The sequence below is a fragment of the Pelecanus crispus genome, chromosome 6, assembly GCF_030463565.1.
Source record: "Pelecanus crispus isolate bPelCri1 chromosome 6, bPelCri1.pri, whole genome shotgun sequence".
In the NCBI taxonomy this organism is placed as follows: Eukaryota; Metazoa; Chordata; class Aves; order Pelecaniformes; family Pelecanidae; genus Pelecanus; species Pelecanus crispus.
Window position 1 is genome coordinate 58,180,338 of NC_134648.1, and position 14,429 is coordinate 58,194,766.

Consider the following 14,429-nt stretch of genomic DNA (forward strand, 5'->3'; position numbering starts at 1 on the left):
GTTACCTCAGAGTAGTAGTTACCTTGAATAACTGGTGGGAACAATGGGAACATTCCAAGTAGATTTAGAACAAATGGGACAAAAGTGTACTTTGCAGATTACAAATGAATACTCTCTCTCTTGAAGAAGCATGTCTGGATACCTATATTCTTTGACATGTTGACAGATTTAAGAATCATCATACCAAGTTGTTGCTTTACTTCAAGTATAGTGTCTTTCTTAACCTGAAGATAACTTCCACGGTTTCGGTGTCTTGAATCCATAGGCTTTATAGCCTCTTTGAGGTGCCTAGTGTTTAGTAATATCTTGCCACAATCAACTAATAGAGGAAAATGGGTTGCAAGCTCTGTTTAATGTGTTCCTTATACTGCTGTCCCTTTTATATGTGCATAATGTAGGAGCTTTAGTGTACCAATACCAAGAGATTAACTGACTTCTGCTCTTTATAGGAAGATAACTTTACTCATGGGAGTAGAGACGACTTGAAGAACAGAAGTGTTACTTTTCTCTTTTATTTTTTTTTTTCCCCCTAGTGTTTCATTCAGCATGGTTCCTTTTTGTCTTGATTGGAATTTTTTTTTTTAAATACATGTGCTTTGTAATGATACTACAATGCTGTAATCATGCTGGGTGTTTCTTTTGTAGTTTGTCCGTGAAACAGCTAGCTTGAAGATGGACCCAATGTCAATCTTCATAGAGGATTTTCTCTTTGATAGATGTATTTCAAGAAGAATTTAGAGGAATTTACTTTAGTTACCTAAACCAGTAGTTATAAAGCTCCAAGACTACAGAAAATTCATTGTTCTGATGCCCTGGAGAAGCCAATTACAGCTGTATTGCAGTTCAGCAATACAGCTTATTTAAACTACACCAGTTAGACCAGCTTAGTCTTGAGGAAATGATGCGTTACCTTGAGAGCAGAGTTAAGAAGGATCACATTCAAAAGTATTGTTTGTTGAACATAAGTGGTTGTATCCAATAGTCTTATTCAGTGCTACAATCTTTTTGAACAGGGAATGGCCAAATCCAGTGCTATTGAAACAGCCAGAAGAATGCAATCTTAATTTGCCTGTATGGGACCCAAGGGTTAGTGTATTATTTTTTCCCCTATAAGTCACACTGTACAATAAATTCAGTTGCTTAAAGAATCCTAGGTGAACTTCATTTCGGGTTTATTAAACTTAATATTTTGGTATTATGTCTTCTTTCTAAGTAACCTCTGGTTCTCCTGAGTGTGGAACAAAGCTTAATTTTCTAGACTGACCACTTGAAGCACACTTGCTGAACAATGTACTTCTTACACCTGACTTTTGCAATAAGTGATCTTAATAAATTTTCAGCGTAATTAGATGTACGCTTTAAAGCAATGCATTTTTGAAACACTGCTTATCTTAAAATGGTTTGCTTCTGACTTAAAACCTATTACTTTTGCAAGTATATTGAATTCACTTCAGTGCAACGGTCACAGCTGGATAAGTTCGGTTCCATACAGTTGTAGTAATGTATCTTTTCATCTTGGACCAAAGAACATCGTAACTTGAAGTCTTTAAGTTGTTTTGTATATTATTTATAATATTTGATCTCCATCTTTGTAGCACTTATATTAAGGACATTGGACGTTAATGTCCTTCAGGGAGTCAATAAAGCAGATGCGCAGCTCACATTCTAGGTTTCAGTAGGGCATAGTGTGAATGTGTTTAATCCCATTTTGTCAATTTTAGAATAGTTGGTGTTCAACTGATATTTGGTGAATAGTGTAAACACCAGAGGTTGAGTTGTCTGCCCTTTTGTACTTCAAATCTGTTTTTCTGGTTGACAAAAGTCCACGTTTAAATGATGTGAGACAGTTGAAAAAGTGTTCTTGAGTCTTAATGTTATTCCTGGGATAGGGGGTTTGAGGTCAGTGTGTGATGGGAACTGTCTGTGTTGTAGCAGCTAAACAAAGTGGGGTAAGTTAATGATAGGGTTTTATCTTTAATTTACAATCTATAAGATTGCTACCCTAATACCATTTTAAATGTATTCTGCATGTGTGTGTTTTGTCCCTCCTTTTTTGTTTCGCTGTGTGCTGTTTAATAAAAGATATGTTAACGCAAGTGATGCTTCTGTCAGGTTGCCTGGAGCCTCTCATTTTAAGCTGGCTCTTTATTTTCAGTAGAGTTACAGAAATAAAGTATAGAATATTTTTCACAAGGTCTGAAGACAGTCATTCTTCTGAAGGTGCTCAAGTAGTGATAAGGTATCCTTGTTTTGATGTGATCACAAGCTAATTTGTATTAAAGAGAGAAATTGTTCTGTTCAGTTGGTATTTCTGGACTTAGAAATGCCTGCAACTTGATCTTGATATGTTGACAGGTTATAGCCCTCCCACATCACTGTGGTTCAGAATGATGTCTTTTGTGAAAGCATTATCTGTGTTTTCTAAACTTTCTCTGAACTGTTGATAAATTTACTTGGTCTGCAAACTAAGGTCTCTTAGAACTTAAGACTCAGTTGTAGTAAAGGGAGAAATCCAAATTTGTTAACTCATGTGTATGCTTGAAGAAAACTGATTGGCTGTTGTTATATATAGGTAAACCCCAGTGATAGGTACCATCTTATGCCTATAATTACACCAGCATACCCACAGCAGAACTCTACCTACAATGTGTCCGTTTCCACACGGATGGTCATGGTTGAGGAATTTAAACAAGGTAAGTATTATCTTATGCTCTCTATATAAATGTTTTCTAACAGATTTAAAATAGTTCCATTGTGGGTATGCTTTGTGAGGGGGGAGGTGGGAGGATGTTAAATAGCTGCTTGACATGAGTCTCTCTTCCAAGGGAGGCAGAGCTTGGCCTGTTATGCTTATAGGGCTTGAAGTTCTAAATTCAGTAGAGACTTCACTCTTAGAAACTGAGGGTAGTTAATTAGAATGCCTTGTGCTCTGAAAATGAGAATTAATGGTACAATATATATTTTTTTTGTTTATTTTAGTGGCTTTAGATTGTGTCATGCCACATGGAAGATTAGTATAGTAATCCCACTTGATGGTGGTTTCTGGGCCTAATATAAGACAATGTACTTGCTCAGAGATGAGTCCTCTAGATTTGTCCTAGTAATCTAATTGGATAATTATAGTAGATAAGAGAAAATGTTATCAAAGCAAGGAGTAGGCTTGATGCAGAGAGCAACTACCAGTAGCTCTCTCGGGCAGAGGAGTAGCTTATTGTCTCACTGTTTCTTTGTTGCCTTGTACAATGCCTTGCACAAGAGATGATTCAAGTACTCTAAGGAAAAAGATTTCTGTCCTCTTTGGACTGAGTAGTTACTGTGGCATACACAAAAGATTAAATTGAGCTGTGTTACACTGCAAAGCAAAAATACGTGAAATCATCAGACTGATCAATTAACATAGATTTCTAAACGTATTTTATTACGGTTCATTTTAATAATATGATTTGTATAACTAATGACCACTTAAGGTATGACTGGATTATAAAGCTTATTGATAAATTCCTTTGAATTTGAAGGGGGGAAATAATTTGTAGTAACCTTTGCTAAGTTAATAAGCTGTTTTTACTCTGGGTACTAAACTGTATTTAAAAAAAAAAGTTTAAATGTTTTTTTATAATTCAGGTCTTGCTATCACAGATGAAATTTTGCTGAGTAAGGCAGAGTGGTCCAAACTTTTTGAAGCTCCAAACTTCTTTCAAAAGTACAAGTATGTATTTTATGGCATGGCAGAATATTTTAAATTTTATCAGTTAAAATATCTAATGATGATCTGTAGCACAGGATCTTAAATATACACACGTTACACTTCAAAAAAAGTGATTTGTTAGGATTTTTCTATACAGAGGGGAGTGAATGCACTATTGTCCTTTCTCTTAGAAAATGAATAATTGCCTCAGATACTTTTTTTTGGTTTTGTTTTGTTGTTTTGTTTTTTTTTTGTCTTTAGCATGTATTTCAGAAACCTGTTAGTCCCTGACCAGATATTTAGAATGTCACCAGTTAACTATACAATTGGTATGCTACCGGTAAAATTGAAGACGTATCAGCTGGTTTGACTAACAGACATGTTCTTTAGCGGTGTCAGTAAGCATTCTAAAAATGGGTCTTGCCTCCCAGGAAACAAGATATTAAGAGAACTAATTCTGAAGGTCAATATTTAAGATGAATACGTACTTGAAATTGTGTTTTCTTCTGTCAATATAGTCAACAGTTCACGCTGATAATAAAAAGATATTTTTACAATTGTGTTGACTAACTGCCAGATGTACTAGTTATTACTAGATTTTTTTCATTAAAGCTTAAGGCTTTTGGCTCTTTATTAATACTCTTTCACACCTAGCTTCTCTAATTTTGTAATGTCTTTAAGGGAAATACTGAAGTTCTCACTTCACATTTTTAGGGTTTCTAGTAATATGCTTGTGGGGCAGAAGCTTGTTAAATGTATATGGACTTGCTGAAAGTTGTATTTTTATAATAAATATGGATTATTAAAATACGGACTACATCTTCTTTGCCCTCAGTTGAAATTGGAGACCCATTTTTCTTGAATCAAGATCAAATATATTTTACACTTGTTTCTGTGTTGGGTGGTTGGTTGGTTATGTACTAATCTAAACAAGATTGAAATATACAGTTCCCCCATTAAAAGAGACTGATGACCTTCATAATGTGTCTGTGTTTTGTTTCTATACCTTTTGCATGATAAAAGCTTTAAAACATTTGGATGGCTTTTATGTTGTACCTTGGAGATTAAGTTTGAAAACACTTAAGAGCACTGTAAAGTTATATTATTTTTTGAATATATATTATATTTTGAAATGGGCTGCAGACAAATCAGTTTCTGCTCAAGAGGTTGCTAATAAGCTCCTTAGTACATTTTCTTTGTTTCTTTCAAAACTAGGAAAAAATACGAAACATTAAATGTTATTTGAAATAATCTCCATTTTAATACAGCCTTTTGTGTACCAGCTTTAGCCATTTTATCAGTTTTAGCAATAAAAGCTTCTCTTGCCAACATTAAATAGCCAGGTTTTGTATGTTTTGGACAAAAATGTCTTTGCTTTAATTTTTTTTTTTAACTGTGGAATGGTATTATGGAGCCTGCTTTAATTTAAATTACCCAAGATTTTCTCTGTTTTACCTTAGTAAGTTAATTTAATGCTTTGGTTAGTAACCCTTAAGAAATAAAACCATTATATGCCATTATCAGCATGCAATAAATGTGGCTCTGTTGGTCAAATCTCCATCTGAAAGCTAGATGTTTTGGATTTTTTTCCCCCTCTTCACACTCTCTTCCTGTTTAAATTGTAGATGCCTTGACTTGTTCCTGCTGAAATTCAAAGCAGCGTGTAGTGCTCTGCCATATAAGAGAAGATCTGATCCTTTCTCTGAGACATACTTTTAGAAACATTTCTTCTCTGAAAGCATAGCTTTAGTAATTTGTATCACCCTTAATGGCAATTAGTTGCTAAACATCTATGTTGATCGCAAACACTTTTGACTTGTTAGCTGTGTTTAAAATAAATAAACTTCAATGATGTGTGACTGAGGAAATCTGGAGGCTACTGCATACCTGCATGGCAGGAGCAGATTAGAAGTTGGGAAAATGGGGAAATCTTTTTTTATTTTATTTATTTTTCTTATTTTTAAAATGTCAACAATTACTTGGAGTTAGGGAGTTATAACATGTGTAACCTGCCCTTCATGTAGGTTTAAATTTTTCACATGGGGGGAACAACAACAAAGAACATACACTTGCTGGATATGGTGTTTTACAGGGAAATGACAAGAATAATTTCAAATGGATATAACATGAGTATGAAGTGTTACATGAGAATGAAATTTTTAGAGCTTAAAACCAAGAGGGAAATATGGTCATGAGAGAAATAACACTCATTTAATGAGCTCTAGCATGTTGTTCTCTGTTATAAAGACAGATGTCCTGCTAAATAAGTAGAATATAAACATACCTTTTAAAAAGGTACTTTGAGCACTTGACTTGATAGGACTTTATCTAAAGCACTGGGTAATTTAAAGTGTAAATCCTGGAGAGCTTAATAAAGAAAAATTGAAATACATATGTTCAGGTGTTCTCAGTTTTTTCAGAAAGTTGTATGAATTAAAAATACTTTGTTTTTTTGTAGGTACAGGTGATAATCGTGGAAGACAATTCCATAATACCTACATTGGGTTATTTTTATGAAAACGTAGTGCTGATAGGGAGACAATAGGAGAGAAACAGTACAAGTTTCTAAAATAAAAAAAGCAAACAAACAAAAAACCTAAAAAAAGACCAAACCTGTACACTTCAAAATAATGCCCTGCGTCTAAAAATCACCATTGAGAGGTAGAAGCTTAATATCAGAATTTTTTTTTCTTTATCATGAAGTAATGTATACTTCTGAATTAGATGTGTTCTTTGTGATAAAATTACAAATGAACTGATAACAAATTTTGTCTTTGTAAAATTTAGCAGTGAGACCTTGGACCATAAAACTAAGTATGTCTTAATTTTTAACAGCTTGTGCTATTTAAGTTTCACTGAAAATGGCAATAGCAGATTTCCAGTGATTAATTCCTTCTTAGCACTGCTTAGCAGTTGGGGGTGGTGGGGAGGAGAAATTGCATCTTTTTCTTTTCTTTCTTTTTCAGCTAGCACTACCTGAGCAAAAATAGCTAATCATTACACTTATTTTCATAAATAAGGCTTAGGGTCTTTTTTTTTTTCCTAGGTGCTCACCAGCTAGTTGAGTCTTTTAGACATAGCCAAATTCAAATCTTTTTCGAAATTGTTCTTCAGAAATTTGTTTCAAAGTAACTGGAAAATGAGTTTCCTCAAATACTTGCAGATTTGAGATTTGTCTCTTTCAGATCATACATTGTTAAAAACAACAAAAAGCTTAAGTTGTCTTTTCTACTAAATGAAACATTCTGCAAGTGTGTGTGGTATGTATGATGTAGGAATCTTATGGATGATAGTTGCATATCTAGTGCTCCTTAGAAGAAATTGGTATTAGAAATTAGCAACTTCTCATACAGAATTCGAGTGAAGGACCCTTATTCTCTTTTTTTGGGGTATAAATGATTGAGTCATGTTATCTTACAAGTAACTAAAATGAGGATTTCAATAAGGTAACAGGGAAAACTCCTTAACATTTTTGCATGAAGCAGTTGGTACTGCCAAAATGCAAAAAAAAAAAAAAAAAGTAGATAAAATGCCCTATTGAGAAGGGGGAAGAAGTTTCTCCAAATCTCTCTTTTCCAGTCCTCTTATTTCATTGACATTCTCTGACTGAATCAAAGGACTGTAGCATTTAGCAGGTTTTTTTTTTTTTCTCTCACCACCTAAAGTTAAGTACAGAAAGATGTAGTTACTGATTTGGTCTGTTGATTTTGATTTACTGTTAAGATTTGAAGGCCTATAGCATCAGAGGACTCTTTTTGCACCACGGTTTTTCACTATCATTGACCTTGTGTTCCTTTCTATGAGGTATATGTACTAGGGTCTAATTCCTCATGTTACTACTGTTCTTGAAATCCTGCTCTGAAGACACCTAAATGTACCATATCAGTATAGACTAATGCCAAGTTGGATGACTTAGGATGTTAAAATAGACTTCCCAGCTAAGCCTCTGAAAAACCTGACTGTAACATGTAAGGTTCCCCCACCTCCCTCATTATGAACTCAAGTTACAAGTAATCGTCTCCCATTCCACTGTTGTTGGGCTTCTTTGTTTAAAGAAAGTCATACATTCTTGCTTTGTATACTGTTTCTTTGAAATTTACTTACAGTGGGTATACACTGATTATCCTGGAATGTAATTGAGAACTTAAGATTATCATCAGAGGAAACATTTCTTGTGAAGTTTCAGATAAGTGTCTTCAGCCAATTCTAAAATGCAGATACATTTTTTTAAAAACACATTTGATAGTGTTACTTTTGACTTTGAATCAATGCATATGTGCTAACCACTCTTCTAACTAATCAGAAATAATGTTGCAACTAAGACAACTGACATATATTGTGAACAATTGTTTTTACTTGGAAGGAATCTCTAGTAGTCCGTTAAATCCCAGATCTCATTAGGTAGTGAAATATCCGTACTGTTTTTCAACTAGTGCTACATTCCTAGCCTTTTATTAAGGTTACTGGTATTAAAGTGTAGTTGCAAATGTCCCTAAAATCTGAAATGTTTCAAAAAGTCCATTAGTCACACACTCGGGGACATAGCCCCTTTGTCTACTTAACAATGCTTAATTTTATTACAGGGTATATACTTAAGCTAATAATTTGTAGTTTGCAATGTAGAACTTACTGCAAAGTTTTAATATTAAGGTTTGAATGTCTAGTTTTAGAAGTATAAATAGAATAGCATATTGTCTTTATCTCCAAAGGCATTATATTGTACTTCTAGCAAGCGCACCGACAGAAAAACAGCGACTAGAATGGTGAGTATAATGCTTGCTATTTAAAAGAAAAACAAAAAACACCAAACAACAAAACCAAACAAAAACCTGTCAACCTTGGATGCAAGGGAATATCTAGTGTATCTAGTATCTTTTTAATGAAACAAAGTGGAGTGTCAGTGTTTCAAAACTAAACGCATGAAGATGGTACGCTTCTGAAAAACAGTAAAAATGAAGAACCAGGGAGCAAAGGCTGTTGCTTGAATTTTGCTTCTTCACAGCACTGTCAGGTTCACTTTACAAATCTTATTTTCTTAAGCCTTACGCACTTTTAATAAGCAGTGTGAAGAGGTATGTTCTCAATCTCTTGAAATACTGTTCTCAAAAGAAAAATGCCTCTTGCCCTTGTTTCTGCTCTCTTTTATTAGAGAAGTTTTAAAATTGTCAGGTATTGGGAATTTCTTCAACTTTAAAATTCATCATCTGAAGCCAAAGAATATTGGAGAAATATGTAGGAGTTTCTTGCTGACTGCCTTTTACTTGATGTGTAATGTCTTGCTATTTAATTCTGTTTGTAAAATCAGGTTGTAATGAGAGCTTCAGGGCACTCTTAAGCTTCCCTTGCATTAGTTTTTGTAATGCATTCGCTTGGTTTATTGATCTGAATTAATCTGTCATGTATAGTGCACTAGTTCATTTGTAGTCTCAAATATTAGTATAAGAAGAATGTTGAGGATTTTATCCTCATATATGATGATAGATACTTCTATTATTTCATATTATTGAGAACTTGCTAATAAATGACATTTATGCAGGGTGGGCTTGGTGGAATCAAAAATCCGTATTCTAGTTGGAAACCTGGAGAAGAATGAATTCATTACACTGGCTCATGTGAATCCACAGTCATTCCCAGCACCCAAGGAGAATCCTGACAAGTAAGCAAAACTGTTTTTTCATGTAATGGTGAGGAACTAACTTAGCTAAAATACCAATTCATTAATAAACAAACTAGCATTTTTATAGAATCCTAAATGGATTAATTTTTAATAACAGCATCTAAAGGCAAACAGTTTTAAGCTCTTCTCGAGTACTACTTGTAAAATTAGATATACTTTATTCTGTATAAGAATGTTTCCAAGCCAGAAAATAACTTTAAAGAAAGAATATATTTTTGCTAATAACTGTATTAATTGCAAAATTTCTTGCCAATAATCTGTGTTAGCCACTGCTACTTAGCTGCTGTTGTTCAAGCATCTAGCATCAGTAGGTAAGATAGTTTTAATTACGAGGCAGCACTGAGAATCAGGTAGAACATTGGGCATGGTAGAACTGAAATCTTGAGTAACTAAGTACATTTAATGTTACTAAATTCAGCAGTTGAGATGCATATCATTTAAACTTGATAATGGCTGATGTTAGAATTCCTCAGGATGTGGAAATGGTGGAGAGAATACCAAGCACTTCAAATTGCTTAGGATTATATATGTTTTTCAACTCCTTCCCCCCTCTGCCACCCCTTCCTCCCCCGCTCAAAACAATGATTGCAGGTGTGTGGGCTAAAAACTCCTTTTAAGACTTTATTTTATTTCTAGATAGTGTTGTAATTAACTTGTAAGGAATTATATTTTTGTGTGAATTGTGAGAATGGGGAAGAAATTTTTGCCTTCGCTGGGAATATGCGAAAAGCCTTGTCTATCTTCTACACAGCATTTTCCAGATATCAACTGCTTCAAGTGACAGTATGGTGCTACTTATTTTTCAGAGTTTTAAATATATAAATTGCATGCATGTTCCAAGTGAAATTGGACAAAAGCCAGCAGTACCTCTCCAGCACCATTTTAGTGGGTAAATACAGCTACAACTGCCTGCATAATCACAGGGTCCGATTAGCTCTTATTTCAGACGGCTTGATGTGGGCAATGCTTTTAGGAAAGGTTATTTTCCCAATGTAAACAACGTATGTTCTTTCACCTGCCTGCCTAAATTTGTTCATTGATTGATTGGATAACAGTGTTGTTCTGAAATAGTCTTACAGGGATAAGACGTTTGAATGTCTTGAGCTGCTATAGAAGTGTTACACTATATTCTATTACAGAATGTAACAGTTTATCTTCCCTGTATGTTATGTGAAGGTGAGCTGTCAAAGGGAGGCTCTTCTTACCTGAAAACTGCACTTCAGTCAGTTACAGCTAAGAAGTTGGAGAGCTGAAGACAAGTTTAGGTGGCAAAATGGAAGTTTTGTAGTCAGGGAATAGGTTCTAACTACTTTCAGGGTCAGGTGCTGAAAATCTGTCATCTCCTTTCAAATCTAGTTCCTTTACAGTTGTGATGTCTAGTTGTAACTCCTAAAAATTAGAGCATCTATACAGAAGCACAGTTGAATGAAGTAATCTACTGATGATCTTAGTTCATTAAGTTTGCTGGAGATAAATGTGTCAGTGTTTCATCACTCTCTTTGTATTGCAAATGAAAAGGGAATGTTGTTAAGTCAGCTTCGTTTTTTGCCTTTCTGTGGCTGGCTCCCCATTGCTAGTGGAGCTAAAATGCACAACTGTTGTCTGTTGCAGCAGATAATTTATGAGATTATTCAGTTCTGTCAGTATTATATGACTGTTTTATATAAAATTTTCCAGGGAAGAATACCGTACAATGTGGGTGATTGGGTTGGTGTTTAAGAAAACTGAAAATTCTGAAAATTTAAGTGTTGATCTTACCTACGACATTCAGTCTTTTACCGACACAGGTGAGTTTTGCTTTCTAGATGTTCTGGTATTAATAAACTTGTTGAAGTTATTGTCTTTGTTCATAATGTAGTCTGTTTCAGTAGAAGAATTGTATCTAGACATAGAGTAAAGGATTCAGCTAAGGCGTTAGGGTGTTATTTAATGAAATACAGTTTTAATGAGTTTTAATGCTTCTAGACACTTCAGACTAATCTTTTTCAGTTTCTTTTCATTAAAACTTGAAAATGATGCACACAGATCTTTCAGATCTCACTAAAAATGGTACATTATATTGTGATCTCTATTAAACAGACAAATTGATTATCATATACAAACTACCTAGCCTAACCTCAGTTTGACAATATGTGTATAGTTTAAATATTTTTATTACTTGGTGAAACTGAATTTATGAGTGGATTAAAGCTGAGTATCTAGTAGACTCTAGACCAAAATGCCTTTTATTCCATGGCGTTTCATACTAGCTAGTTGGTTCAGTAACTTTTACTTTCACGTCCAACACTCACTGCAAGAAAGTTTTGTGACTTTTTCCAATGTTTACTTTTTGGTTCATGAAAATAATTTAGAGCACACATAAGAAATTTGTAAGCAAATAATTGGTAACAGCTGGAGAGTGTGACTCTCCAGAGTCTAAGACTAAGCAAGGAACAGTAGCTTTGACAGGCTTATCTAATAAATTTGCAATATCTTTTTTTAAACAAATGACAGTTAAGGCTCAAGTATTACATGTTTACAGAGGTAAAGGAATAGGTTCGAGTGCTACCTAATGCAATCTTGGTCTCTGGATTTCTAAGACTCGGTAAGACTGGAAGTGAGGAAATTGTACACCCCCCTGCCCCATGTGGGTGTATGAGTGAAAATAATATCAATATACATATATATATATTTTTAAGTAAATCATGCCAAGGTCTTTATTGTTATATATAGCTGCAGTGGGGGGTCTCTGTATGTGTGTATATACATGTATATGTAAATAATATATATATCTCTCTGCCTTTTTCAGTCAAAGGGAATTTTATTTTCTTGAGAGGTGGAATATTTCTTTTGATTATAAGTGGTGAAGGTGAAACTACAGACACATCCTAATTTTTGGTGGTTTAGAAAAGGTATAATAGCTTGGCTGCTGCTTTAAAGGAGTGAAGGAATCTGTGAGTTAGTTTCTCAAGTCTTTTGTTTATAAACAGGTATTTCAGTAGCATACTTGTCAGAGACTTGGTATGAAAATACTAAAACTTGCACTTAAGATTTTGAATGTGATTTACTTGCACTACATTCAAACCTGAAATTTGTCTAAACATGCAATTTAAAATGAAGTAGCATTTCATCAAAATCATTGTAGAGTGTTATGAATAGTTTTCTGTTCAATTTGTAAATACGCTTCCAATGGTAACCAAATAGCAGTCAATTTCTGTGTGTGTTGTGGGTTTCTTTGTCATCTCAAATTAATGTGGGTTTTTAATTGTTTTTAATCCATCCTGAAAACTTCTGTTTGCCCTGTCTTTTGGAACAGATACTAAGATTTTATCAAAACTACCGAAGCATTTTCAAGCATGAAATTAGGGAATAGGTTGCTTTTTAGTGGGAGCAGAGGGAGGAAAAGAGCCATGAAGAGTGGGCTAGGTTTTCCTTGTACTGAAACTTTGGTAACACCTGGTGTCAGGAATATGGAATGCTTTAACCATGTCTGGCTTTCCTGAGTGTGCCCCTACCTTAACTGAAATGTGTATAATCTTTAAACGGAGGCTTTATGAGCTTCTTCAATACCCAATACCAACAATTAGCGTAGTAGGCTCTTTAATATGCACTATTCATTGAGCTTTTTGTGTGTGTCTCTTAACAGATTTTTAATTACACATTCACAGCCTGTTCAGTGAAATTCCTTAAGGTTTGTAGAATAGTCAGTGAATAAGGGAGATACCTCTTAAGTTTTTGTATTTAAGATCTACAGAACAATTTTTTTTATTCATATGCCTGCCACAGCTTTGTTCAACATTGTACAGAAAGTTGGTGTGAAAGAACAACAACTTTTTCATTTTTACCTGGCTTTACTTGAACCTGAGGTCTTGCGTTGCAGTATAGTTCCTTTACTAGCACTAACCATGTTGACTCACCAGAAGTAAATGTTCTGAGGTGAAGAGAAATAGCTCATTATAGTAGACACATAATTTAAAAAAAACAAAGAACAACCAAACAAAAGAAACCCAAACAAAACAAACCAACAAAAAAACCCCAAAACACAGCAGAAAAAACAAACATAAATCACAATCATAAATACAAAAATGTAGTGGTAGCTGAGTTGCCAGAATGATTTGTAATGTATTAGCTGGCACAGAAGCATTCAACTCCTGAATCGGAACCCATTTGTTGTAGAAGCTGCATAAATAAAGGCTGGATCAACTGTAATTCTTATGAGGAAATCTATCTTAGTCCCTTTGAGATGAAACAGTAACTTCAGAGCTGTTACTGTTAAAACCTGTTAACAATATAGTTTAGAGAACTGCCTGCTTGCAAGACATTTTTCTTGGAAAACAGGTCACCTGTTTCCAAAGTAGCATTTTGGTGTTTGTACTATCAGTGCTAGTATAGTAGGCCCTTCACTTTCTTCCTCCAGAACAAGGAAACGCTGTGCTTTTCTTGAGGGTAATAAATGTTCTGAAGTGCAAATTGTTTCTGCCTGGGCAAGTAAGTGGACTTTGCAAAATGCTTCAATATGTCTTAATGTTGTTCTAATTGTGTAGTTTATAGGCAAGCAATAAACAGCAAGATGTTTGAGATGGATATGAAGATTGCTGCAAGGCATGTGAAACGTAAGCAACTTCACCAACTGCTACCTAATCATGTGCTTCAGAAAAAGAAAAAGGTAAACTTGACTAATATTTGAAAGCAATAAAAATGCCCTTGAGAAAGTGATTCCTAAGCTTTTTAGATTTACTAATCAAACAACTGAAATCACATTTTGAAAAGCTTAGTTTTACCTGTATAAGCAATGTGAGCTTGTTTGACTGTAGCAGTATTACTAGATGAACCAAATATAATACTAGATTTACCAGAACATCAACGACATGGATAGTATCTTCAGGTCTGGCTGAAATATCATATTGTGTTGGCCTTCCTAAACTAAACAGATTTAAAACAGTGTAATAATAAGGTTTTAAAGCTCTGTTGCTATTTTCATGTGCAGGTCACCTAAAGGAAGAATCTGTAACAATACCAATAGAACAATCAGTGAAACAATTCTTGCTATCTCCAGCTTTTTCCTCTTAAGTTGTTATTACTTAGATT

At 34.4% G+C, this 14,429-nt stretch overlaps 1 protein-coding gene across 15 annotated transcripts in view; it reads left to right on the top strand.

Annotated features, from left to right (window-relative positions):
- Positions 1 to 14,429, top strand: part of PAPOLA (poly(A) polymerase alpha) — a 461,100-nt gene that overhangs the window by 21,161 nt on the left and 425,510 nt on the right. For 10 of the 15 annotated variants that reach the window (XR_012831147.1, XM_075712958.1, XM_075712960.1 and 7 more), the window contains 7 exons: positions 1,014 to 1,086; positions 2,573 to 2,693; positions 3,622 to 3,706; positions 8,395 to 8,448; positions 9,222 to 9,341; positions 11,040 to 11,149; positions 13,886 to 14,007. Coding sequence is in view for 14 of the 15 variants with exons in the window: in XM_075712958.1 (XP_075569073.1) it covers positions 1,014 to 1,086; positions 2,573 to 2,693; positions 3,622 to 3,706; positions 8,395 to 8,448; positions 9,222 to 9,341; positions 11,040 to 11,149; positions 13,886 to 14,007 (685 nt within the window). In the remaining variant the exon portion in view is untranslated. The other 5 variants (XM_075712967.1, XM_075712968.1, XM_075712972.1 and 2 more) reach the window with 5 other exon arrangements.